Below are 25891 nucleotides of genomic sequence, written 5' to 3' on the forward strand. Positions count from 1 at the left end.
ATAATATTGATATAATTAATACTATTACTATTAATACTATTAATAGAGATATTAACATCTATCTCCCCTTCTAGACTGTAAGCTTGTGTGGACAGGAAATGTAAATAGTAATAATAATAATATTTGTTAAGTGCTATGTGCCAAGCACTGAACTGAGTGCTGGAGAATAATAATAATAATGGCATTTATTAAGCACTTACTATGTGGCAAGCACTGTTCTAAGCGCTGGGGGAATACAAGGGAATCAGGTTGTCCCACGGGGGGCTCACAGTCTTCATCCCCATTTTACAGATGAGGGAACTGAGGCACAAAGAAGTGAAGTGACTTCCCCAAAGTCACACAGCTGACAAGCGGTGGAGCTGGGATTTGAACCCGTGACCTCTGACTCCAAAGCCTGAGCTCTTTCCGCTGAGCCACGCTGCTTAATCAGTCTCTACCATATCTGTATCTGTCATACTGTACTCTCCCAAGTGCTCGGCACACAATAATCACTCAAGAAATCCCATTGATGGATTGATTTATTGGCTGGCTGGCGCTGAGTATTACTTCAACGCTGTAAGAATGATTATATTCCAAGTGCTCAATAAAAAGTCAACAGACAAAAAAGGGGCCAGAGGAGCTAGGAACAGAGAGCTTTTTTAACTACTCTGACCACCAAACAACAACTGCTGGTGACTCAATCAATCAATCAATCAATCGTATTTATTGAGCGCTTACTGTGTGCAGAGCACTGTACTAAGCGCTTGGGAAGTCCAAGTTGGCAACATCTAGAGACAGTCCCTACCCAACAGTGGGCTCACAGTCTAGAAGGGGGAGACAGAGAACAAAACCAAACATACTCACAAAATAAAATAAATAGAATAGATATGTACAAGTAAAATAAATAGAGTAATAAATATGACTCCCAACTTTGATGTCAAGAGAATCTTACCTCTCACTTCTGGCCCCTTGCAACCTTCTGCCTTCCACTTGACATCAATCAAAATAACTGTGTCAGACCTGATTATCTTGTTTCTACCCCAGTGCTTTGTACAGTGCTTGGCCTATACTGAGCACTTAACAAATACCACAGTTGTTATTGTCATCACCATTATTAATACCATTAAAATAATAATACTATTATTAATATTATTAATGTAATAATATTAATATAATTAATGCTATTACTATTAATACTATTAACAGAGAAGCAGCATGGCTCTGTGGAAAGAGCCCGGGCTTTGGAGTCAGAGGTCGTGGGTTCAAATCCCGGCTCCGCCACTTGTCAGCTGTGTGACTTTGGGCCAGTCACTTCACTTCTCTGGGCCTCAGTGACCTCATCTGTAAAATGGGGATTGAGACTGTGAGCCCCCCGTGGGACAACCTGATCACCTTGTAGCCTTCCCAGCGCTTAGAACAGCGCTTTGCACATAGTAAGGGCTTAATAAATGCCATCATTATTATTGTTATATTATTATTATCATCATTGCTATGAAATCTGGGTTCTGATCCCAGCTCCATCACTTCGCTGTTGTGTTCCTTTGGGCAAGTCACTTAGTGATCTCTGCATCAAACAGAAATTCACCATTGGCTTTAAAGCGGGCAATCATCTTGCCCTCTCCTATCTCACCTCGCTACTCTCCTACTCCAAGCCGCACACTTCGCTCCTCTAATGCCAACCTTCTCACTGCACCTCAATCTCATCTATCTCACCACCCTCTTGCCCACATCCTGCCTCTGGCCTGGAATGCCCTCCCTCCTCATATCAGACAAGTACTCCCCCCCCCAGCCCCTTCAAAGCCTTAGTGAAGGCACATTTCCTCTGAGAGGCCTCCTTTCCGCATCACTCTGACTTGCTCCCTTTATTCACCCCCCTCCCAGCCCCTCAACACTTAATAATAATAATAATGGCATTTATTAAGCGCTTACTATGTGCACTGTTCTAAGCACTGGGGAGGTTACAAGGTGATCAGGTTGTCCCACGGGGGGCTCACAGTCTTCACCCCCATTTTCCAGATGAGGTAACTGAGGCCCAGAGAAGTGACTTGCCCAAAGTCACACAGCTGACAATTTGCAGAGCCAGGATTTGAACCCATGACCTCTGACTCCAAAGCCCGGGCTCTTTCCACAGAGCCACGCTGCTTCTCTATGTCTGCCTCCCCCTTCTAGACTGTGAGCCCCTTGTTGGGTAGGGACCGTCTCTACATGTTGCCGACTTTTACTTCCCAAGCGCTTAGTACAGTGCTCTGCACACAGTAAGTGCTCAATAAATACAATTGAATGAATGAATGAATGAATAAATGTCTGTCTCCCTCTCCATTCAAGAGTGTAAACTCCTTGTGGGCAGGGAATGTGTCTGTTTATTGTCCCCTCCCAAGAGCACAGTACAATGCTCTGTATACAGTAAGCCCTCAAAAAATAATAATAATAATTATGGTAAATACAATTGACTGACCGACTAAATCTCTCTGAGCCTCAGCCTCACCTGTAAAGTGGGGCTTCAATACCAGCACTCAGAACTGTGCTTGGCACACAGTAAGCGCTTAACAAATACCATCATTATTGATTGATTGATTGATTGATTTACCTGTTCTCCCTCCTCCTTAGACCATAAGTCCCATGTGGGACAGGGGCTGTATCCAAAAGGCCACCCTGTGCTTGGCGCAGAGCAAACGCTTGGCAAAGAGCACGGGCTTGGGAGTCAGGGGTCATGGGTTCGAACCCCTCTCCCCCAATTATCGGCTGTGTGACTTTGGGCAAGTCACTTCACTTCTCTGGGCCTCAGCGACCTCATCTGTAAAATGGGGATTAAGACTGTGAGCCCCACGTGGGGTAACCTGATTCCCTTGTATCCTCCCCAGCGCTTAGAACAGTGCTTTGCACATAGTAAGCGCTTTGCAAATGCCATTATTATAATCCAGCGCTTAGAATAGTGCTTTGCACATAGTGAGCTTTTAATAAATGCCATTAAAAAAAAATTGCCATCGTTACGCTAGGGACCGTCTCTACATGTTGCCGACTTGTACTTCCCAAGGGCTTCGTCCAGTGCTCTGCACACAGTAAGCGCTCAATAAATACGACTGAATTCTTGGTGCTAGTGACAAGCACGTGGAGGCCAAGGGGAGTCACGTGACGGTCATCCCCTCGCTCATCCATTCATTCAATCGTATTTATTGAGCGCTTCCTGTGTGCAGAGCACTGGACTAAGCGCTTGGGAAGTACAAGCTGGCGACATATAGAGACGGTCCCTACCCAGCAACGGGCTCACAGTCTAGAAGGGGGAGACAGGGAACAAAACAAAACACGTGGGTGGGTGTCAAGTCATCAGAATAAATTGAAATAAAGCTAGATGCACATCATTAAGAAAATAAATAGAATAGTAAATATGTACAAGTAAAAGAGAGAGTAATAAATCTCTACAAACATATATACAGGTGCTGTAGGGAGAGGAGGGAGGTAGGGCTGGGGGGATGGGGAGGGGGAGAGGAAAAAGAGGGCTCTGTGTGGGAAGGCCTCCTGGAGGAGGTGAGCTCTCAGTAGGGCTTTGAAGGGAGGAAGAGAGCTAGCTTGGCGGATGTGTGGAGCCCCTCCCCCCCCCTTTTAGACTGTGAGCCCACTGTTGGGTAGGGATCTCCAGTGGCTACCAATCAATCTGCGCATCAGGCAGAAACTCCTCACCCTGGGCTTCAAGGCTCTCCATCACCTCGCCCCCTCCTACCTCACCTCCCTTTTCTCCTTCTAGTGCCCAGCCCACACCCTCCGCTCCTCCACCGCTAATCTTCTCACTGTACCTCGTTCTCGCCTGTCCCGCCATCGACCCCCGGCCCACGTCATCCCCGGGCCTGGAATGCCCCCAATCCCTCTGCCCATCCGCCAAGCTAGCTCTCTTCCTCCCTTCAAGGCCCTACTGAGAGCTCACCTCCTCCAGGAGGCCTTCCCACACTGAGCCCCTTCCTTCCTCTCCCCCTCGTCCCCCTCTCCATCCCCCCATCTTACCTCCTTCCCTTCCCCACAGCACCTGTATATATGTATATATGTTTGTACATATTTATTACTCTATTTATTTATTTATTTTATTTGTACATATCTATTCTATTTTATTTTGTTAGTATGTTTGGTTTTGTTCTCTGTCTCCCCCTTTTAGACTGTGAGCCCACTGTTGGGTAGGGACTGTCTCTATATGTTGCCAACTTGTACTTCCCAAGCGCTTAGTACAGTGCTCTGCACACAGTAAGCGTTCAATAAATACGATTGATGATGATTCCAGGCCCAAACTCCTCACCCTGGGCTTCAAGGCTGTCCGTCACCTGGCCCCTTCCTACCTCCCCTCCCTTCTCTCCTTCTCCAGCCCAGCCCGCACCCTCTGCTGCCGCTCACCTCCTCCGGGAGGCCTTCCCAGACTAAGCCCCCTCCTTCCTCTCCCCCTCCCCCCTTACTTCCTTCCCTTCCCCACAGCACCTGTATATATGTATATATGTTTGTACGTATTTATTACTCTATTTACTTGTACCTATTTATTCTATTCATTTTATTTTGTTAATATGTTTTGTTGTCCGTCTCCCCCTTCTAGACTGCGAGCCCGCTGTTGGGTCGGGACCGTCTCTAGATGTTGCCGACTTGGACTTCCCAAGCGCTTAGTACAGTGCTCTGCACGCAGTAAGCGCTCCGTAAATGCGATTGAATGAATGAATGAATGAATGAATGAATGAACGTGGCCCCGCCCCCGGCCGCGAGGGGCGCGTCACGTGACGGCCACCCTCCCCCCCACGCGAGGGGCGAGTCACGTGGAGAAGCAGCGTTAGCTCAGTGGAAAGAACCCGGGCTTTGGAGTCAGAGATCATGGGTTCAAATCCCGCCTCTGCCAACTGTCAGCTGTGTGACTTTGGGCAAGTCACTTCCCTTCTCTGGGACTCAATTACCTCATCTGTGGAATGGGGATTAAAACTGTGAGGCCCCTGTGGGACAACTTGATCACCTTGTAACCTCCCCCAGCGCTTAGAACAGTGCTTTGCACAGAGTAAGCGCTTAATAAATGGCATCATCACCACGTGACGGCCACCCCCTCCCGCAAGAGGAGTGTCACGTGACGGCCCCTCGCCCACCCCCGCGAGGGACGCGTCACGTGACGGCCACCCCCTCCCCGCAAGAGGAGTGTCAACTGACGGTCCCTCCCCCATTCCCCTCGCCCGAGAGGGACGCGTCACGTGACGGCCACCCCTCCCGCAAGGCGACTGTCACGTGACGGCCCCTCGACCGCGAGGGACGCGTCAGGTGACGGCCACCCCCCCCTTAAGGGGACTGTCACGTGACGGCCCCTCCCCCTCCTCCGCGCCCGCGAGGGGCGCGTCACGTGATGGCCACCCCCTCCCGCAAGGGGAGTGTCACGTGACGGTCCCTCCCCAGCCTCCGGGCCCGCGAGGGGCGCATCACGTGACGGCCACACCTCGCTCATCCCCCCCGCGAGGGGCGCGTCACGTGACGGCCACCCCCCTCCCGCAAGAGGAGTGTCTTGTGACGGTCCCTCCCCCTCCTCCGCGCCCGCGAGGGGCGCGTCAGGTGACGGCCACCGCCCCCTCGCTCAGGCCCCCCCCGCGAGGGGCGCGTCACGTGACGGCCACCCCCTCCCGCAAGGGGAGTGTCACATGACGGTCCCTCCCCATCCTCCGGGCCCGCGAGGGGCGCATCACGTGACAGCCCCTCCTCCGCGCCCGCGAGGGACGCGTCAGGTGACGGCCACCCCCCCTTAAGGGGACTGTCACGTGACGGTCCCTCCCCCTCCTCCGCGCCCACGAGGGGCGCGTCACGTGACGGCCACCCCTCCCGCAAGAGGAGTGTGACCTGACGGTCCCTCCCCCACTCCCCTCTCCCGCGAGGGACGCGTCACGTGACGGCCACCCCCTCGCTCAGGCCCCCCCCCGCCAGGGGCGCGTCACGTGACGGCCACCCCCTCCCGCAAGGGGGGTGTCACGTGACGGTCCCCTCCGCGAGGGACGCGTCACGTGACGCCAGCCCTGCGCGAGCCTGGCCGGACGGAGCCGGTTTCCCCCGGAACGCCGAGAAGGCGCGGCCGCCTCATCCGGGGACTTTTCCCTCAGCGCAGGTGAGCTGGGGGGAGGGGAGCCGGCGGAGGAGGAGGAGGAGGAGGCTGAGGAGAAGAAGGCGGAGGGGTCCGGGCCTGGGCTTTCTCCTCCTCCTCCTCCTCCTCCTCCCCCCTCACCTGCCGTTGGAACCGCACACTTCCGGTTGGCATCACCCGTTTCCCCTTTCAATCAATCAGTCGTATTGATTGAGCGCCTACTGTGTGCGGAGCACTGTACTAAGCGCTTGGGAAGTCCAAGCTGGCGACGTCTAGAGACCTGTATATATAGTTGTACATATTTATTGCTCTATTTATTTATTTACTTATTTTACTTGTACATATCTGTTCTGTTTATTGTGTTAGTATGTTTGGTTTTGTTCTCTGTCTCCCCCTTCTAGACTGTGAGCCCACTGTTGGGTAGGGACCGTCTCTCTATGTTGCCAATTTGTACTTCCCAAGCGCTTAGTACACTGCTCTGCACTCAGTAAGCGCTCAATAAAGTCAATTCCCTTCCCTGGGCCTCTGTTGGGTAGGGACCGTCTCTCTACGTTGCCACCTTGTACTTCCCAAGCGCTTAGTACAGTGCTCTGCACACAGTAAGCGCTCAGTAAAGTCGCTTCCCTTCCCTGGGCCTCTGTTGGGTAGGGACCGTCTCTATATGTTGCCAACTTGGACTTCCCAAGCGCTTAGTACAGTGCTCTGCACACAGTAAGTGATCAGTAAAGTCGCTTCCCTTCCCTGGGCCTCTGTTGGGTAGGGACCGTCTCCGTATGTTGCCAACTTGGACTTCCCAAGCGCTTAGTACAGTGCTCTGCACACAGTAAGTGCTCAGTAAAGTCGCTTCCCTTCCCTGGGCCTCTGTTGGGTAGGGACCGTCTCTCTACGTTGCCACCTTGTACTTCCCAAGCGCTTAGTACAGTGCTCTGCACACAGTAAGCGCTCAGTAAAGTCGCTTCCCTTCCCCGGGCCTCTGTTGGGTAGGGACCGTCTTTATACGTTGCCAACTTGGACTTCCTAAGCGCTTAGTGCAGTGCTCTGCACACAGTAATAATAATAATGATGGCATTTATTAAGCGCTTACTATGTGCAAAGCACTGTTCTAAGCACTGGGGGGATACAAGGTGATTCAGCGCTTAGAACAGTGCTTTGCACATAGTAAGCGCTTAACAAATGCCATTATTATTATTATTATTATTATCAGGTTGTCCCACGGGGGGCTCACAGTCAACCCCCATTTTACAGATGAGGTAACTGAGGCCCAGAGAAGTTAAGTGACTTGCCCAAGGTCACACAGCTGACAATTGGCAGAGCCGGGATTTGAACCAACGACCACTGACTCCAAAGCCCAGGCTCTTTCCACTGAGCCACGCTGCTACAGTAGGCGCTCAATAAAGTCACTTCCTTTCTCTGGGCCTCTGTTGGGTAGGGACCGTCTCTATATGTTGCCAACTTGGACCTCCCAAGCGCTTAGTATAGTGCTTCGCACACAGTAAGCGCTCAGTAAAGTCGCTTCCCTTCCCTGGGCCTCTGTTGGGTAGGGACCGTCTCTATACGTTGCCACCTTGTACTTCCCAAGCGCTTAGTACAGTGCTCTGCACACAGTAAGTGCTCAGTAAAGTCGCTTCCCTTCCCTGGGCCTCTGTTGGGTAGGGACCGTCTCTATACGTTGCCAACTTGGACTTCCCAAGCGCTTAGTGCAGTGCTGTGCACACAGTAAGCGCTCAATAAATACAATTGAAGGAATGCTCATCTGAGAAAGGGGGATGAAGACTGTGAGCCCCACTGTCCACCCCAGCGCTTAGAACAGTGCTTGACACATAGTAAGCTCTTAACAAATACCACCATCGTCATTGTTATTATTATTACCTGTATGTTGAAAGACGATTTCTCTTTACCCTCTAGGTCTGTGGAAACTTCCCTGGAAAATATGTCGCAAGGACAGTAACGGAGCTGAGGGAAATTCCCGCGAGGCGAATCCATCAGGTAGTCGAGAAGTGAAAGCGCCACCGTCCGCCGTCCAATATGCAGCCCGCGGCAATAAGACATGCTTCGCTTTTGGCTTTTTGTGCAATAATATCAATCCTCAAAGTAGTATGTGTTAAGTGCTTATTCTGTGTGAGCAGCGGGGTGGAGCTAAGACCACCAGATCGGATGAGAAGGGGCTCATTCTGCCGTGAGGTTTTCCCTTCCATGTTTTATTGCGGGGCCCGAACTCTTGAAGCCTTGGAAAAAAATCGCTAAATTTGCTGGGACCTTAGTGATCCCTTGTCTCTGACGGGGCAGTGGAGCCTCAGTGAAGCATTGCTATCTAGTGGAGAGAGCCCAGATGGAGTTGAGAGACCTGGGTTTCAATCCCTGCCCAGCCACTTGCCTGCTGGGTGATCCTAGGCAAATGATTTCACTTCCCTGTGCCTCCACTTCCTCGTCTGTAAAGTGGGCATTTAGTACCCACTCTCTATTTTACTTAGACGGGGAACCCTGTGTGGGGCAGGGACTCTGTCCTACCTGACTAGTATCTATCCCAAGGTTTAGTACAGTGCTTGGTACTCCTCAAAAATCTCCAGTGGATACCAGTCAATCTGCGCATCAGGCAGAAACCCCTCACCCTGGGCTTCAAGGCTGTCCATCCCCTGGCCCCCTCCTACCTCACCTCCCTTCTCTCCTTCTCCAGCCCAGCCCACACCCTCCGCTCCTCCGCCGCTAATCTCCTCACCGTACCTCGCTCTCGCCTGTCCTGCCATCGACCCCCGACCCACGTCATCCCCCGGGCCTGGAATGCCCTCCCTCTGCCCATCCGCCAAGCTCGCTCTCTTCCTCCCTTCAAGACCCTACTGAGAGCTCACCTCCTCCAGGAGGCCTTCCCAGACTGAGCCCCTTGCTTCCTCTCCCCCTCGTCCCCCTCTCCATCCCCCCATCTTACCCCCTTCCCTTCCCCACAGCACCTGTATATATGTATATATGTTTGTACATATTTATTACTCTATTTTACTTGTCCATATCTATTCTATTTATTTTATTTTGTTAGTATGTTTGGTTTTGTTCTCTGTCTCCCCCTTTTAGACTGTGAGCCCACTGTTGGGTAGGGACTATCTCTATATGTTGCCAACTTGTACTTCTCAAGTGCTTAGTACAGTGCTCTGCACACAGTAAGCGCTCAATAAATGCGATTGATTGATTGGTGTACAGTAAGCGCTTACTGAATACCTTTATCAGTATTAGCATACTTCATTCAGTGGGCGCTTAATGAATACCACTAGTATGACTCTCCTCCATTCTCTTGCTGGTCCCAGCCCCGACCCAAATACATCCTAGCTTCCACCGCCACCCAGGAACAACGTACCGCACAGTGTCCAGCACGACTCCTGGGAGACTTTGTTCCACGGCTGCTTTGGCCCCTTCCTCCGTGAGGCGTCCTCACATACGAACCTGACGGGAAAGGACTTGGAGAAGCAGTGTGGCCTAGTGGAAAGGGCCCAGGCCTGGGAATCAGAGGACTTGGAGTCTAATACCAGCCCCCCACTTGTCTGATGTGTGATCTTGGGCAAGTCACTTCTCTGTACCTCAGTTCCCTCACCTGTAAAATGGGGATTAAGACTAGGACAGGGACTGTGTCCAAGCTGATTATCTTGTATCATCGCCAATGCTTAGTACCATGCCTGGCACATAGTAAGCGCTTAATAAATACCCTTTAAAAAAGCTAGGTGCTGAAGGAACCAGGCGGTCAACTAGGGGTGGCTGGCAGAGTGGGAAAGTTGAGGAATATAAGGTACGTTGTGGAGCGAGCTAAGCGTCATGCATTTTTTGTGTGCAGTTTTGCTTTAATAATAATGATGGCATTTATTAAGCGCTTACTATGTGCAAAGCACTGTTCTAAGCACTGGGGAGGTTACAAGGTGATCAGGTTGTCCCACGGGGGGCTCACGTGCTTTCTTTAAGGAGAGCAGGTACGGGTGTTAATTGACTTCATATAGCTTTAAAGCTTTCTTCAGGAAAGCAGCCGTGTGTTGTCCAGATTGGGTTTGCTTTTTAAAACGAAGGCTGTTGTGTGTGGTTGCTTTAAAGGATGGCACAAAAGAAATACCTTCAAGCAAAACTTACCAACTTCTTAAGAGAAGACAAAATTCAACTGTGGAAGCCTCCGTACACCAATGAAAATAAAGAAGCAGGTTCGCTTTTGAAGGTAGTCATCACCCAGTTTTTTAGCCGGATTTATGACTTTGCTGTTGACAGAGGTCTTATTTCTTTGCAGATTATTTAAAAACAATCTCAGCTGTGGTCATTTTCAAGCTTTGTAGACCTGATTGTCGTTCTGCCAAATGTTTTGGTAATATTAAAATTCTTCTTCTCCGGACAGTCAGCGCTCACGTGGAGTACCAAGCTTGCGCTCTCCCACTCTCTGTCCTGTGCTTCCTCCTGAGCTCGTTCGGTTAACATAGAGGCCGAGGGAGATCAGCATGTTATTAAAGTATACTTTGGCTTAAATTATTCCACAGAAAATAATCTAGGGACCTCTTATCCCCAATGAGGATGGGTTCATGGGCGGGATCCACCTCTCTCTGTCATCCTCTTCCCCTTTCCTGTTGCTTTCCTGTACTTCTCCAGTGCTTAGCACAGTGCGTTGTTCTCAGTAGGCGCTCAGCTCAAAACAGAGTTTGTTCCTTCCTGTTTCCTGTAACAGCAAAGCCTGTATTACATATATATTATAAAAAAAAGTGAATCCGAAATGATTGTGCTTGTCAACGTCTGTCTTGCTTTTCTCTGTTGGGAACTCCGGGTCAGGATATCCTGACTGGGTGGTTGCTGTTTCTCGAGGGGTCTTCTGGGGTACCTGGTTCAGGGGCTGCTTATTGATGGTGATGGCGATGAGTCCTTTTGGTCTTTTTGGACCATCTCTCTGTCTTTATCCACCCTAGAGAGATGGTTGCCACTCCCTCCCCGACTCAAAAGTCCACTCCGAGATCAAACAACTCTGGCCTTTTGGGAAGTGTGTATTCTTTGTGGGGTCAGCCAGATTGGTCCTGCCATAAGTGACATCCAGTTTCCCCTGGATTTTTCCCTGGCGGTGACGGAGAACAACCTTTCACCAATCCTCCTTAAAATAATCACCCTTCAGGTCCTGAAGACAGTCAAGATGTCCTCTTACCCTCTTTCCCCCAGGCAAACTCCAGCTCCTGCTGCATAGTGGCCTGTGTCATTTCTAATGATAATTGTGGGATGTAAGTGCTCACACTGTGCTGAGCACTGGGGTAAATGCAATCAGATCAGGTGCAGTCCCCGTCCCACACTCGGCTCCAATCTAAGGAGGATGGAGAACCAGTCTTGAGTTCCCATTTTTTACAGGAGGAAACTGAGGCTCAGAGATGTTAATGTCCTGCCCCAGGTGTCTCAGCAGGCAGGTGGTGGAGCCGGGGTTAGAACCCAGGTCCCCTGACCCAGGGCCGTGCTCTTCCCCTTCAACCCCGCTGCTTTTCAATCTCCCCTGCCTCCAGTCTTCTCTGCATCCCTTAAGCTGTGGATCCCCAGGCTGGATATGGAATCATGCTGATGTGTGGCGCGTGGGGAGCTACAGTCCAGGCTCCTGCACGGGAAAACTCTGCTTGCAGCACAGCAGCCCTGAGCTGTGTAAAGTCCCTCACCTTGATCTGCTTTCTGTTTGTTTCCCGCTAGGAGCTTGCCAAGAAATACTCAGACAAGCTGGACTGTTGCGAAAATGAAATAGAGAAGATAATAGAAGAAATCCGCTGTAAAGCTGTTGAGAGGGGGTCAGGCAATGAAGCATATAAAGCCACGGGGATTGCCACCATCGAGGTGTTTTTGCCCCCCAAACACCGAAAAGTAAGTTTGTCTTTTTTTTAATTTTTATGGTACTTGATAAGTGCTTACTGTGCACCAGGCAACTCTAAGTGCTGGGGGAGACGCAAGCTAGTCAGGTTGGACACAGCCCGTGTCCTGCGTGGGGTTCCCAGTCTTAATCCCCATTTTGCAGGTGAGGGAACTGAGGCACAGAGAAGCTCAGTGACTTGCCCAAGGCCACCCAGCAGACAAGTGGCAGAGCTGGGATTAGAACCCAGGTCTGGACTCCTGAGCAAGCACTCTGCTTCATCGCATTGAGTTGATCATCTGTACCTGCTGGGTTCACCGTTTGGGCAGTGACCAAAAAGTCCTTTGGGAAGGATCGATCTGCCAGTGCTATTTACTGTGTACCTGTAGTGTGCAGAGCGCTCCTCTAAACGCTATCTGGGGTCGGCCGGTTCGGCCTAGAAGTTCCATACCCAAGTAACAAACTCCGCATCCCTGACAGATTGACCCTATAGGCTGGTTTTGGCGTGAGCCCGATTTTGCTCTGTAACAAACATCAAAATTGGCGAGAAATCCTAGGAAAAATGTTTTGGGAAGGGAGGAGGGGCAGGGGGGAGAGCCCTGAAGGGCAGAGGTCCCTGTTTTCCCAGCCCGGCAACCAAAAAACAGAGATCTGGGGCCTTGAGTGCTATCCCCTGCCCAAAGCTGCAGCCTTATTGCAGCCGCCGCCACGACCGGGGAGGGACTGAGTGGACCCTGAGCTGACCACAACGGTTGGGATAGCGACCCCCAGGTGATCCTTAAGGTCGGGCTTGGGTTGTCCAGATCCCTGTCTGGTGGTGGTGGAGTTCACTCTGTGTTTGGTGAACGCCCCTCTTTACCCTCCCCCACCGGGATCCTTCTGTAACCAGGACAATGTCCTGGCTCTATGAGATCCAGTTACACTCACCTCCACAGCTGGTCTTGAAGCTATTTAGTTTTTCTGGGCAGGAGATGGGTTTGGAGGCCTTAATGCTTAGCCAGAACAGGTCCACTTCTCCCGTTTGATCCTTTCTCCTTCTCGTAGGATAAAAAAAGCCTGCTGGAAACGAAACTGCAAATCACCGGCAAGGAGTTGAGAGCCCAGTAAGTCCGGCGGCCCTCCGTCCTCCCAAGTCCCCCCTCATCTGGGACAGAGGCAGCCCTGCCACCCCCCAGCCCCAGGCTGGGGCGTCGGGTCCCTTCTTGGTTCGGCCAGGAGACCCACTTTATTCACCCTGGGCCTCAACTTCCCCATCCGTCAAATAAGTACAGTACGTCTCTGCCCATTCGAGCCCACCGTGGGGTCGGTCGACGAGGTTTCTTAAAAGATTAAAGTCCTCGGGAGCCTGTGGAAGGAAACCCCTTGGGTTTTCCCTGCTTGCCAGCCAGTGACTCCAACCTGCCTTAAAGGCGGGGAACCAAAGCTGCTTTGGTTCGACTCCTCCCTGGGCCTGCAGAACAAACAGTGGTTCAGTGTTGGGCCAGAGGGTCTCCCCGTCTGGTGGGGTGGGTATGTACCCCCAATCCGGGTTCCTGTACATCCAAACCACCAGCAGTACGGAGCGGGGCACCCCTGGCCCAAGGGGAACGCAGATCACTGAGCGAGGGGCGAGTTGTAAATTGCCCAGGCGTGAGGCGTATCCCTATGAGGAACCCCACATTCTGCTCGAGTCCATTCAAGCTGACCCCTGGTTGTCCCGTGGTATCCTGTCCAAAACACTGCGTGAAAACTCACGGTCTAGGGAACGGAGTGGGTGTGGGAATCCAGGAAGATGCTAGGCTAAAAACGCTTAGCCCTGTGGGCAGGGGGTGTGGAGTTCATAATGTTGGTAAGTCGGTTTTGGTGATGAGTGGAAAAATTTATTTTCCCCGTTTGTGTTCCACGTCGTTCACTCTCTTTCTTTTTTAACAGAATAGCCCAGACCTATGGATTTCAAGAAAACTATATCAAAATCGTTATAAATAAGAAGCAGCTTCAACTAGGTATGTGTCAGTTAAATGGAGATTTCAATGCCCGACACTGGGTAATGGAGAAATATGGCGATCTCCCTCGTTTTCTTCAGGGAAAGCTGACTTTCCCCAAGTTTGGTGTTCAAGCCCTCGGGGGAACTCTTACCTCTCAAATCCTTCTGTCTCGGAGCTGCCGGATGAAATCCGTCCAGTCTAGTTTTCCAGTGAAAAGGAAAGTATGCAAAAGGAAACCAGATCAGTTTAGATGCCCTGAAAACCCAAGGCGGCAGGTTCCATTTAATGTCCTATTTACAAGCCCCTCCAGCAGGGCCCCCAAACCTAAAGTCAGACAGCGGTGGCAACCTCACTTCCTGGTGATCGCCATCGAAAATTAAAATGCCAGCAATGCCCAGTGTGGCACTGGGTTTTTTTCCCCATCCCCCCAAATCCCCAGCAGTTGCCCTTAGGGTGTTAGAGGTGGGGGCAGGCTCCCAAGGTGGCTACTCTGTGACCCCTGCCCCAGCATGGGGCTGGCTGCAGACCCAGAGGGGAGGTTACTTTCAGCCATGCATCAGGAAAGCCGTCCTTGAGTACGCTTGTATCTGGGTTCCACCTGCAGGGAAACTCCAAATCATTTTTGAGGGCCGAGGCCACTGAAGATGATGGAAAAACCAGACGTTTCCCAGGCCTGATCATTTACTGTGACTAGAAGAACTGTGGTCCTGGGCAGTGAAACCTCAGAAACAGCCTGGCCCGAGGCTGACTTGCTGAATTCTAGCAGCGTCCCCGGTCCGGTGGCTTGATGGCCTCAGCCCCCTCCCCTAGCCAAAGCCCATCCCGGGAGGTCAGAGCTCGGGCCTCCCCCGTCCTCCCACCTTGCATCACCGCCCCTGCCTCTTTGCAGGGAAAACCCTGGAGGAGCAGGGCATTACGCACAATGTCAAAGCCATGGTGCTGGAGCTGAAGCAGTCCGAAGAGGAGGCCAAAAAACATCTTCAGGAAGAAGAACTGGAGCAGAAGGAACTGGACCAGAAGGAGAAAAGGATGCAGAGAACAAAACGAGGGCTCGAAATCCTGGCCCAGAGAGGTAATCTCACCCGCCTCTCCCACCTTCAGAAATCCAAGTGGAGGAAAGTGCAGTCCCTGGGCCGGGCAGAAGGGAAGCAGCAAATTGAGGGAAGGAAGCCTCCTCTTCCAGTTGAGTTAAAGCTTGTAATTTTCATGACTTGGGGAAGCATTGTCTTCAAAGGTGGTCATGCGTCTGATTCAGGACACAAGGATTGTCACCACGGAGATTCTTGTGTGTCCTTAGAGTCCAATCCTCATTTCTGTCCTCTGCTCTCCGACGTAGCTGGTTAGCTGTAGGAAGGCAGCAGAAGGGGAGTGTTTTGAGATGGGAGAGAAAATGGAGAGAGGGACTATATGTGGGCTTAGCTGAAGCCCAAGAGGCTTCTGGGGGAAAATGGCCTATCCTGGAGGGATGACCATCTTACCCAACTTTGGCCACCCATTAGCCTGGTGCTGCTTCTCCCCACTTTCTCCACTCTGGCTGCAGCCCAGGTTCCCCAGAAACTGGGGTGGACCCTTGCCCTAGTCCTCTTAACCATACTTCATCCTGCAGCACGGCCTCTTGCGTAGAGCCCGGGCCTGGGAGTGAGGTGGACCTGGGTTCTAATCCCGTCTCTGCCACGTGTCTGCCGTGTGAATTTGGGCAAGTGACTTCTCTTCTCTGGGCCTCCATTACCTCATCTGTAAAATGAGGATTAAGAATGTGAGACCCACATGGGACAAGGGACTGTGTCCAACCTGATTAGTTTGTATCCACCCCAGCGCTTGGTACAATGCCTGGCCTGTAGTAAGCATTTAACAAACACCATAAAAAGAAGAAAAAAAAAATTGGGATTCGAGCCCAGGCCTTCTGACTCTTAGGCCCCTGCTCTTTCTACCAGGCCACACAACTCCGCAGTACAGTTGCGACACTACAATCCAATCAGACCCAATCTCCGTTCCACGCGGAACTCAGTACCTCTGGGAGAAGAACAGATATTTAGTCCCCATTTTTACAGATGAGGTAACCGAGGCCCGGAGCGGTTAATTTGACTTGCCCAAGGCACAGAGGAAACCAGTGGTGGAGCTGGGATTAAAACCCAGGTCCTCTGAGTCCCAGGCCCATGCTCTATCCACTAGGCCACGCTGCTTCTTTGCTTCCTTCCACCTGTCCCCTCTGCCCTTGATACAGCAGCATCTTGGGCAAGCAACAGGGTGAGGAAGCCAAGATATAAAGGGCAGTTGGCAGCTCTGGCCTTTTTTTGTTGTTGTTGGTTTCTTTTTTAACGGTACTTGTGAAGTGCTTACCATGTGCCAAACACTATTCTAAGCACTGGGGTAGATATTAGATAGTTGAGTTGGACACAGTCCCTGTCCCACGTGGGGCTCCCAGTCTAAGCAGGAGGGAGTGGGATTCAAACCCTGAACTCCATCCATTTTCCGACTCCCTCGTCGGCGCTGGGCCGCTGTCGGACGGACGGACGAGGGTTTCCTTTGTCCTGTTGCAGCTGAGACCGTGGATCCGGACACCATGCCATACTTGGAAATCGCCAACCAAACGGGCAGGTCCATCAAGATCCCCCCTGCAGAAAAGAAGGTATGCATGGCCAGGTCTCAGGACCCCCAAGAACCCGGGTGGTCTTCACCGTGGTTATTTATTTGTTTTTGTGATACCTGTTAAGCACTTACTGTGTGTCAGGCAGTGTTCTAAATGCTGGTGTAATCAGCAGCTACAAGCTAATCAGGTTGGACACTATTCTTGTCCCACTTGGAATTCACAGTCTTAATCCCCATTTTATAAATTGGGGAACTGAGGCACAGTTATCTATCCTTCGGCATCTTTGGGCAGGAGAGGAAATGTAGTCCTGACAAGGGAGGGATCTGAGCTAATTGAGACTGTCTGAATTAACAACTCGGCTTAAAACCAGTTGTAAGCGTAGTTGCCTTCATAAATGAAGAAATGTGGGTGGATTGTACCCCAAGGTTGATAGGGACACGCTAAATCCTCATCTCCCTCTAGACTGTAAGCTCGTTGTTGTCAGGGGACGAGTCTATTAGATTGCCAACTCGTTAGATTGTACTCTCCCAAGTGTTTAGTTCAGTGCTCTGCACACATAAGTGATCAATAAATACGATGGATTGATTGATACCCATAGCATCAACCTCTTCTGAATACCTTTTATTTTTTCTCTTGGTCGGAGGATGGCTGGCAGGACTGGAATTTGATGAATGGGTACTGTGTTAAAAACTAATTTCTGATACAATAGAGCTTATTGTGGAGACGATTGATTTGTTAAATTTTTCTCTTTTATATAGACAAAGAGTTTAAAGTTGGCCTGAGAGCATATATATATATATAAGTCACCGAAAAGATGCCAGAAAGACAATCTGGATGGTTAAGAATAGAAATTGCAAAACATAATCCCAGGGAAATGGATGCGATTGCTGGCCATTGTTTTATGTGAAATTTGAAGGGTGGCATAAATCAAGACATTCGGTCAGACAGAAATTAAGGGACAAATCACTTCCAGTCATTCAAACGATATCACTGGGATTTTGGCTGCCTGAGATGCTCGTTGCGGCCAGGGAATGTGTCTATTCTATTGTTGTATTGTACTCTCCCAAGTACTTAGTACAGTGCTCTGCAAACAGTAATAATAATAATAATAATAATAATAATAATAATAATAGCATTTATTAAGCACTTACTATGTGCAAGGCACTGTTCTAAGTGCTGGAGAGGTTACAAGATGATCAGGTTGTCCCACGGGGGTGCTCACAGTCTTCATCCCCATTTTACAGATGAGGTAACTGAGGCCCAGAGAAGTGAAGTGACTTGCCCAGAGTCACCCAGCTGACAGTTGGCGGAGGTGGGATTTGAACCCAATAAAGCCCTCAGTAAATACGATTGACTCACCATTACTCACAAGGTCTAAATTCAGGGTGCTGCTGAGTTCCATACGGTAGCAAATTTGGATCACTCGAGGTACTTCAGTGTTTTAAAACATGAGATGTGGGTTTTTTGTCTTTTCTTTCACCTTAGGCCTTTTTGTTTCTAGGCTGATGCTGTTTTTCAGGAACTGTGATGAACTCGAGCGAGATGAGGTGGGAATGTGATTTCACTGTCGATCATTCAAAACCACTTTGAAAAAAAAATCCCTCTCTTTCCAGGCCCTGATGTTAGCCATGGGATATCACGAAAAGGGCAGGGCTTTCCTGAAGAGGAAAGAGTATGTTATGGCCCTGCCCTTCCTCCTGGACGCAGACAAACACTTCTGGTGAGACTCTTTTGGGGTCCCTGGGCCCCGGGTGTCCTGGCTTTGTCAGGAAAGGGCAGCAAATCTGCCGTGCTGTCCTGGGTTCCGCTGCCGTGGGTAGGGAGGACCGCCGGGGCCGGTGTGTTGGGTCCAAGTGGGCGGGGAAGCAACTCCTGATTTCTCCCAAGAAGAAAGGCCAAATGAGTGCCTTGGCTGATGGGGGCCAGCTGGCTTCCATCGTGAGTGTGAACGAGAAAAACGAGGGCAGGGCGGGAGACACCAGCTCCCCTTACCGTGGGTTTGGGTAGTCAGGTGGCATCCCCTTCCAGTCCCTTTCCATTGGCCAGCGGCCCGTCACCCATCCATCAAGCAATAGCTTCTTTTGAGGGCAGAGAACAGCATTAAATGCTCAGCGGAGAACAGTAGAAGTAGCGGGACACAATCTCTTCTCCCCGTGGAGATTACCATCTGGCACCAAAAGAGATAGATAGGCACCAAAAACGGTAGTGTGGTCTAGTGGAGAGAGCCTGGGACCGGGTGGTGGGAGGCCCGGGGTTCAATGTCCTCGGCAAAGTCACTTAACCATTGAAGACTCAGTTTCTTCATCTGTCCATGTGGAGATTAATGGATCGGGCACTATTGCCATCCCACTTGGGGCTCACCCTCTTGGTGCTTAGCAGGTAACGAGTGCTCAGTACTGCAGTATTTGTGGGTTTTTTTAATGGTATGAAAGTGCTTACTCTGTGCCGGACACTGTAGTAAGCGCTGGGCTAGATCCAAGCTAATCAGGTTGGACACAATCCCCGCCCGGGGTTCAATGTCCTCGGCAAAGTCACTTAACCATTGAAGACTCAGTTTCTTCATCTGTCCATATGGAGATTAATGGATCGGGCACTATAGCCATCCCACTTGGGGCTCACCCTCTTGGTGCTTAGCAGGTAGCGAGTGCTCAGTACTGCAGTGTTTGTGGGGTTTTTTTAATGGTATGAAAGTGCTTACTCTGTGCCGGACACTGTAGTAAGCGCTGGGCTAGATCCAAGCTAATCAGGTTGGACACAGTCCCCCTTCCCACATGGAGTTCATAGCGTGAATCCCCATTTTCCAGATGAGGTCACTAAGGCCCAGACAAGTGAAGTGACTTACCCCAGATCCCACAGCAGACGAGGGAACCCAAGTCCCGTGACTCTCGGGACCGTGCGCTACCCACTAAACCACACTGCTGCGACCTGGGAGGGAAGGGGGGGCCTGGTCAGCACTCCGGCTGAGGCGGCGGGTCCGTGTGCATCTGGTCTGGCAGCGAGTGCTGTAGGGAGTTGCTGGACACGGTGGACAACTACGCCGTGCTGCAGCTGGACACGGTGTGGTGCTACTTCCGCCTGGGCCAGCTGGAGTGCCTCGATGACGCCGAGAGGAAGCTGAACATGGCCCTCAACTGCTTCAAGAACTGCTATGGCGAACACCACGAGAGACTCATCCACATTAAAGTAGGGGGGGCCGGGGGCTCGGGCCGCTGGCACCAAGGGTCCTCTGTCCGTGGGTGGACTTAGCGCCGGGACCCGTCCGGCTTGGTGGTTCTCCATTGGGGGTGCTCAGACCTGCTGGGGTGGCCGGGGGCGGACCTGAGGAGCCCCTTCTGGAAGTGCCGGGGCTGGAGCGGCTGCTTCCTTCCCCCGAACCCCGGCCGGGGCTCCCGGTTTCCTCCGCAAAAGGTTCTGGCTCGAGCCACTCCTGGGGCGGATCCCACCACCGAGAGAGACCAGAACTCCGTGCCTGCTTGTGGGCCGGGCAGGAGCTTGCCCAGACCGGTAGTGTCCGGGTCAGAGGCACAGGCTAGTTAGCGGGGGGCACCCCGAGGAGTCAACCCCGGTAAGGCCAGTCTGGGGGTGTCCCCTTCCCAATCCCATCTGCTCAGTAGCGTCCCGCAGCTGCCCGTAGGCCTTGGGGGACCCATCCTTCATCCTAACTGCCACCGCAGGGTGTTTTCACCAAGCACGCAGCTTGTCTCACCCGAGAGAGAGGGCTGCTTGCTCCCAGGCCGCAGGGAATCCCCCCTTTTTCAAAATCTGCTTTTCAGCTGCTCCCAAAAGCGCGGGGGCTTGTGGGCAGGCAGGTGGCAGGGTGGAGGTAGCCCCCAACCAGCCATCTGACTGCTTTGGGCGTCTTTTCTCCAACCCCCTCTGTAGGGGAGTTACGGCCGAGAGAAGGTTCTATTTCTCAGACTCTACTTGCTCCAAGGAATAAGAAACTTCCATAGTGGGAAGGAGAAAGAGGCTTCCGAGTATCTGAACAAGGTAAGGAGAATGAGGGCCCCGGGACTGGGTGCAGTGGGAAATGACTGGGGGCAGTCGTTCAACCAGGGGGTCTTTACTGAGTGCTTACTGTGTGTGGAGAGCATGGCATGAAGTGCTTTGGACAGGACAATCCAGGCAGACGTGTTCCCTGTCCACCAAGAGCTCAGTCTAGAGAGGCTGACTTTGCTGGGATCCTCTTTAATAATAATAATAATAATAATGGCATTTAAGTGCTTACTGTATGCCCAGCACTGTTCTAAGCCTCTTCCCTCTGCCATATACAAGCTCCTGGTGCGCGGGGAACATGACGCTAACTTTTGTACGTCCCCAGCGCTTAGGAGAATGGGGTGCACTGAGTGGGTGCTCGACAATAATAATAATAATAATAATAATGGCATTTATTAAGCGCTTACTATGTGCAAAGCACTGTTCTAAGCGCTGGAGAGGTTACAAGGTGATCAAGTTGTCCCACGGGGGGCTCACAGTCTTAATCCCCATTTGACAGATGAGGTAACTGAGGTCCAGAGACGTGAAGTGACTTGCCCAAAGTCACACAGCTGACAATTGGCAGAGCCGGGATTTGAACCCATGACCTCTGACTCCAAAGCCCGGGCTCTTTCCACTGAGCCACGCTGCTTCTCGATAAATAGTTTTACTGCCCCTCTCCACATAGTTGCTGCTCATGCCCTCCTCCTCCCTTCCCATCTGACAGGTCAGCCCCCTGCCCATTTTCCAAGCCCTACTAAAATAACGTCTCTTCCAGGAAGCTTTCCCTGACTTACTCATCTCCTCTCCCCTGGGTCACCTATGCACTTGAGCCTTCACCCCTTAAACACTCAAGTACTTTGCCCGCGCGATACACACAAAAACCGCCCCCTTCCACTGTCTTACCTGTCCTTCTAGTCAGTTGCTTAACTCACTAGTCTGTAGTCTCCATCGATGGAGTGCGATGGAGTCCCAGACCTTCTCACCTGGGTCCCTGGTGGAGTGGTGATGTGGGAGTCCCCAGGGCAGCGGGCAGGCCGTCCGCGTGTCCTTCCGTGTCTGATGGTCCACCCTCTCTCCCCGCTCCACCGCCGCCGCTGGCAGGCGAAGCACCTGTACGAGGAGCTGTCCATCGACCCTCACAAAGTGGAGAGCCTGCTCCAGCTGGGCTTCACCCCACAGGAGGCCCGGCTGGGCCTGCGGGCCTGCGAGGGCAACGTGGACCACGCTGCCAACCACATCACCAACCGGAGAGAGGTACCTGACCCCCGCCCCCACAGACGCCGGTCTGTTTCCGGGCCCCTCGGGGCTAGCAGACCTACCTTGGGATAGCGCAGCCAGAGCCCCGGCGAAGGAGAGGGAGAGCTGAGGTCGTCATCTCCAAGTGGTAGCAGTTTTTGAAGCGAGCCTCCCGTTGTTCGGGCTCCCATGCCATAATGCCTCCAAGAACGGTTTCCATTTCCAGCGCTCACAGAAACTATGCCGAAGGGCGCGCTGGGGTCCAAACACCGCAGCCACTCTACTACCTGAGTACTCTGATGAGTCCTAGTCTGTGAACAGGTGGTCACCCGATGGGCTAGCGGAGCTACGATGTCATCACTCTTCCACGCCAGTCCCCCAGCAGCCCACACCGGGCAGCAGAAATTGGGCATAAACCTCTCCCCTGCCCTGAGTTGGGGTGGTCACGCATGCCTTTCTGCCCTCTCTGGTGCCCACGGGAAGGCGGCCCATGTTGGTAGGGTACTCTGGCCGCTTAGAAGGAAGAGGGGTTGATGCCGGCTCCCGTGGGCCGCCTAAGCCTCGGGGCAGGGAGAAGCGTGGTTCCTGACCAGAGGCCTCGACATCTTGACCATTTTCCCTCAGCGTCAAGCGATGACGTAAAGAAGCTGGGCCCGGACTGGGGTGGAGGGAACGAGGATGGCATCAGACACCTAGTAGTAATGATGGTACTAAGTGTCAAGCACCGTTCTAAGCGCTGGGGTTGATCCAAGCTAATCAGGTCGGACACAGTCCCTGTCCCCCATGGGGCTCAGTCTTCATCCCCTTTTTCCAGAGGAGGGAACTGAGGCCCAGAGAAGTGAAGTGACTTTCCCAAGGTCCCACAGCAGACAAGTGGTGGAGGCCGGGATTAGGACGAAGGTCCTTGTGACTCCCAGGGCCGGGTTCTATCCACTACATTCTATCCAGTTGGGTAGGGACTGTCTCTATGTGTTGCCAATTTGTACTTCCCAAGCGCTTAGTACAGTGCTGTGCACATAGTAAGCGCTCAATAAATACGATTGATGATTTTTTTACTCCACACTGCTACACCTGTAATGGATAACTTTTCCATAGGCTCGGCGGGAACGAAGACCCCTGTCTGCAAATGCTACAGGAGGCTCGCGGCGGGTGGGCTGGTTGACCTCCGTTTTGATTCCCCACCGCCTGTTCGGTGACCCTTACCTCTGCTCCTCTAGGAAATGGCCCAAATCAAAAGAGAGGAGAAAGAGAAGAGGAGGAAGCGGCTGGAAAGCATCAACACCCTGAAAGGGATGGGGTACTCGGCCCGTGCGGCCAGAGAAGTCCTCCGCCGGACCAAGGGAAACCTGGACGAAGCCCTTAAGGTAGGCGGGGCGGCTGCTTTGTATCCCCGAAGGGTCACCGGGTTTTTTGCTACACTGGATTCATTCGCTGTCGTATATATTGAGCGCTTACCGTGTGCAGAGCCCTATACTAAGCGCTTGGAGGGACAGTTCAGCAATAGACAAAAGGTGGGTGAAGATGCTGAAAGACCCCAGTCTAAGATGGCTCTGGGCACAGAAGGGGTGACTCTCACTAGTTAGTCCAAGGAAGGTGCAGGCTTAGTCCAGCCAGGATCCAGTTGAGAGTTGGATGGAGGCCACCATCAAGTCAGCATAACAAACTGGAAGGCACAGCACAAGAAGGTACCAAAGCTAAGGTTGATACAAGGGCAGGAACCCACACAGGTTGAAAGCGGCAAATGCCAAGCTCCAAGGGCCGATTACCTTGTGTCTAGCCACGGGGCCAGCGTAAGGCTTTGCTCCCGGGAAGCAGCTGGCAATAATTTTTAACTAAAGGGAGCCCATTCCAGTGGCGATGCCGGCTCCGATTACCTGGCCCTTCTCAGGCCTCGCCCAGGGGCCCCGGGATGTGGGAGCCGTTGACGCGGAGCGGCACGGAGGCCCAGGAAGAACAGAGGTGGGGCAGGGTGAGGTGGGGGAAACTGTGAAGTGCAAACATGCCTCTGAGGAAGGTGCGCGAAGCCAATGTTGGGTGGTCCGGATGTGGATGTCCCCCGCATCCCCGTACCGCCTCAACGGGCCGTACACCTGGCCTGCGATGGTGCGGCCGAGCCCCGTGTGCTGCCCGTGGCCCTGCGTCATCGCTCGCGGGGCGACCCCGGCCCGTACCTCAGCCCGGTGTGACGCCCGTCCCCTCCCAGATCCTGCTGAGCGACCCTCAGGTGTGGTGGGTGGACGCGGCCGAGCCGCAGACCAGCCGGATGCAGGACGCGGACCCGGACAGCATCGAGAAGGTGAGCGCCGGCCCCACACCCCGGCGGGACCGAGGTGGGAGGTGGGACCCCCCGAGAGGGCGGCCCGCCCGATGCTTGGCGGTCCTCACCTCCCCGCCACCCTGCTCTGCGCCCCAGTTGGTGTACATGGGCTTCGAGGCGAAGACGGCGGAGGAGGCGCTGAAGGTGTTCCGAGGCAACGTGCAGCTGGCCGCTCAGACCCTCGCCCTCAACGGAGGGGCGCTCCCCCCCCGACCTGCACTCGCCCTCCACGCCCTCGACGCCTTCCACGGAGTCTCCTTCCACGGAGTCTCCCTCCGACTCGGCTGGTGAGGTCACGGGCGGGCACCCCGAGCCCCCGGGACCGGCGTGAAGGAGAGCCGTTCCCTCAGCACCCCCTCCCTCCGTTCCAGGCACCTCAAGCGCCTCCACGGACGACGACATGGAGACGGAGGCCGTGCAGGAGATCCTGGGTGACATCCCGGAGCACGAGGAGGACTACCTGGACTTGACGCTGGAAGACGAGGCGGAGATCATGGCCGAGTACCTGTCTTACGTCGACATGGCCCGGGCCCCTCCCCGCAAGGACTAGCCGCAGAACCGGCCTCCGCCTCACAGATCGCAGCTCGCGCACGGCTCTTCCGCACTGTTTCTCTGGCTCCTGGGGCCCGGCCGCACCTGCTGGGAGACAAGCTGGGGGGCATTGCCCCATTTCTCCTCCTGCTTCCTCAGAAGAAGGTGGGGAGTCAGTGGGGGGGACACACAGGGTCACCCCGAGGCAAGGAAAGGTAGCTTTGCTTATATATTCCCCCTTCCCATTCCTCAGCCCCCGGTTTATTTCGTCTTTGCCTGCTGCTCTCCCTCTGCTGCGGGCTGCCGCTTCTCCCAGCGGCACCCACGTTTCCACTGGCCGCCTTTCCTGTCTGCTGGCCGGCTAGTTCGTTAGAATCACCGGCGGCCACGAGCACCAAGCTGCAGTCACGACGCTTTCAGTTTCGGGTTCCCCTTTTATCTCCTCTGGGAAAAGCTAGAGCAGAAAGGTCCGACCTCACCTCTTTCACACTTTCAGGGATTGAGCCAAAAGACAAACGAGTCTATTTTTAACTGAAATCAACACTGTTCTATTTAACGCCACTTCTAGTCGAGGGCACTCTAGCAGGTTTAGATATGTTGACAGATTTTTTTTCTTAACGTAGCGTCGAAACCAGTTCGCTTCTAAAGATGCGCGGTCACAGTGGGAGTGGAAGGGCACTGTCCTTCCCCCGGCAGGCTTTGATCTCCTCCCGGGTGGCGTAGCCAAAAGCGTAGCAAGCCGCATCCTCGTTGGTCCCACAGGCCGACGCGTTTAATCCGCCCCCCGATTTTCTTTTGTTTAAAGCCAACGTGAGGGGCAGAAGGTAGCAGAGGTGACGGATGGGTGTCCCCCACCCCGGGGTGAGCTATGCCGTTGTGAGCGAGGGGCTTAACCTCAATGAGCCTCTGTCCTCTGCAGTTGAAGAGAGAGAATCAGCTGTTGGGTGGGCACGGGGGTACCCTGGGTCCACCATCTGTGTGTCTCAGCGGGACCCACCAGAATGGGAAGTTCTTTTAAAAACACGTTGCAATAAACACGATTCCTGTCAGCTAACGTTTCTGTCTTTTATAGAGTGCGGGGCTGCAACGAGGGCCCTTTCTCTGGAGTCAAGCACCGGCTGGAGCCTGGTGAATCCATTGGCCTTTGACCCCACCCCAGAAATAGGGCCAGCGCCATTTGGATGGGCACTTTTACTCCCCTCAGGTCTGCCAGGGGGGATGGATGGGCCTGGGCCAGACTCACCCCCTTGGGGGGCAACCCCCAAACACCTTCCCCCCATCTAGTCCCCAAAGGGACCCCAGGAATGAGCACCATCAGTCAGGGCAGCCGTGTGCATCGGGCCCGGGGCCCTGCATCCAGTGCCCAGAGGACCCAATCGGAGGAGAATAGAGATGG

The 25891-nt window shown here is 52.9% G+C and overlaps 1 protein-coding gene across 1 annotated transcript; it reads left to right on the forward strand.

Moving 5' to 3' along the window:
- Positions 1-5909: 5909 nt before the first annotated feature.
- On the forward strand, positions 5910-25544 carry NUB1 (negative regulator of ubiquitin like proteins 1). The gene is given in 16 exon segments (XM_038755563.1): positions 5910-6079; positions 10121-10238; positions 11726-11893; positions 12924-12982; positions 13791-13861; positions 14733-14915; positions 16384-16472; positions 18047-18153; positions 19430-19616; positions 20316-20423; positions 21513-21665; positions 22865-23011; positions 23851-23943; positions 24061-24168; positions 24170-24251; positions 24336-25544. Coding segments are annotated over 15 exon segments (1851 nt in total). The 5' UTR covers positions 5910-6079; position 10121; the 3' UTR covers positions 24515-25544.
- The last annotated feature ends 347 nt before the right edge of the window (positions 25545-25891 follow it).

This window comes from Tachyglossus aculeatus, chromosome 13 (assembly GCF_015852505.1).
Source record: "Tachyglossus aculeatus isolate mTacAcu1 chromosome 13, mTacAcu1.pri, whole genome shotgun sequence".
Classification (NCBI taxonomy): Eukaryota; Metazoa; Chordata; class Mammalia; order Monotremata; family Tachyglossidae; genus Tachyglossus; species Tachyglossus aculeatus.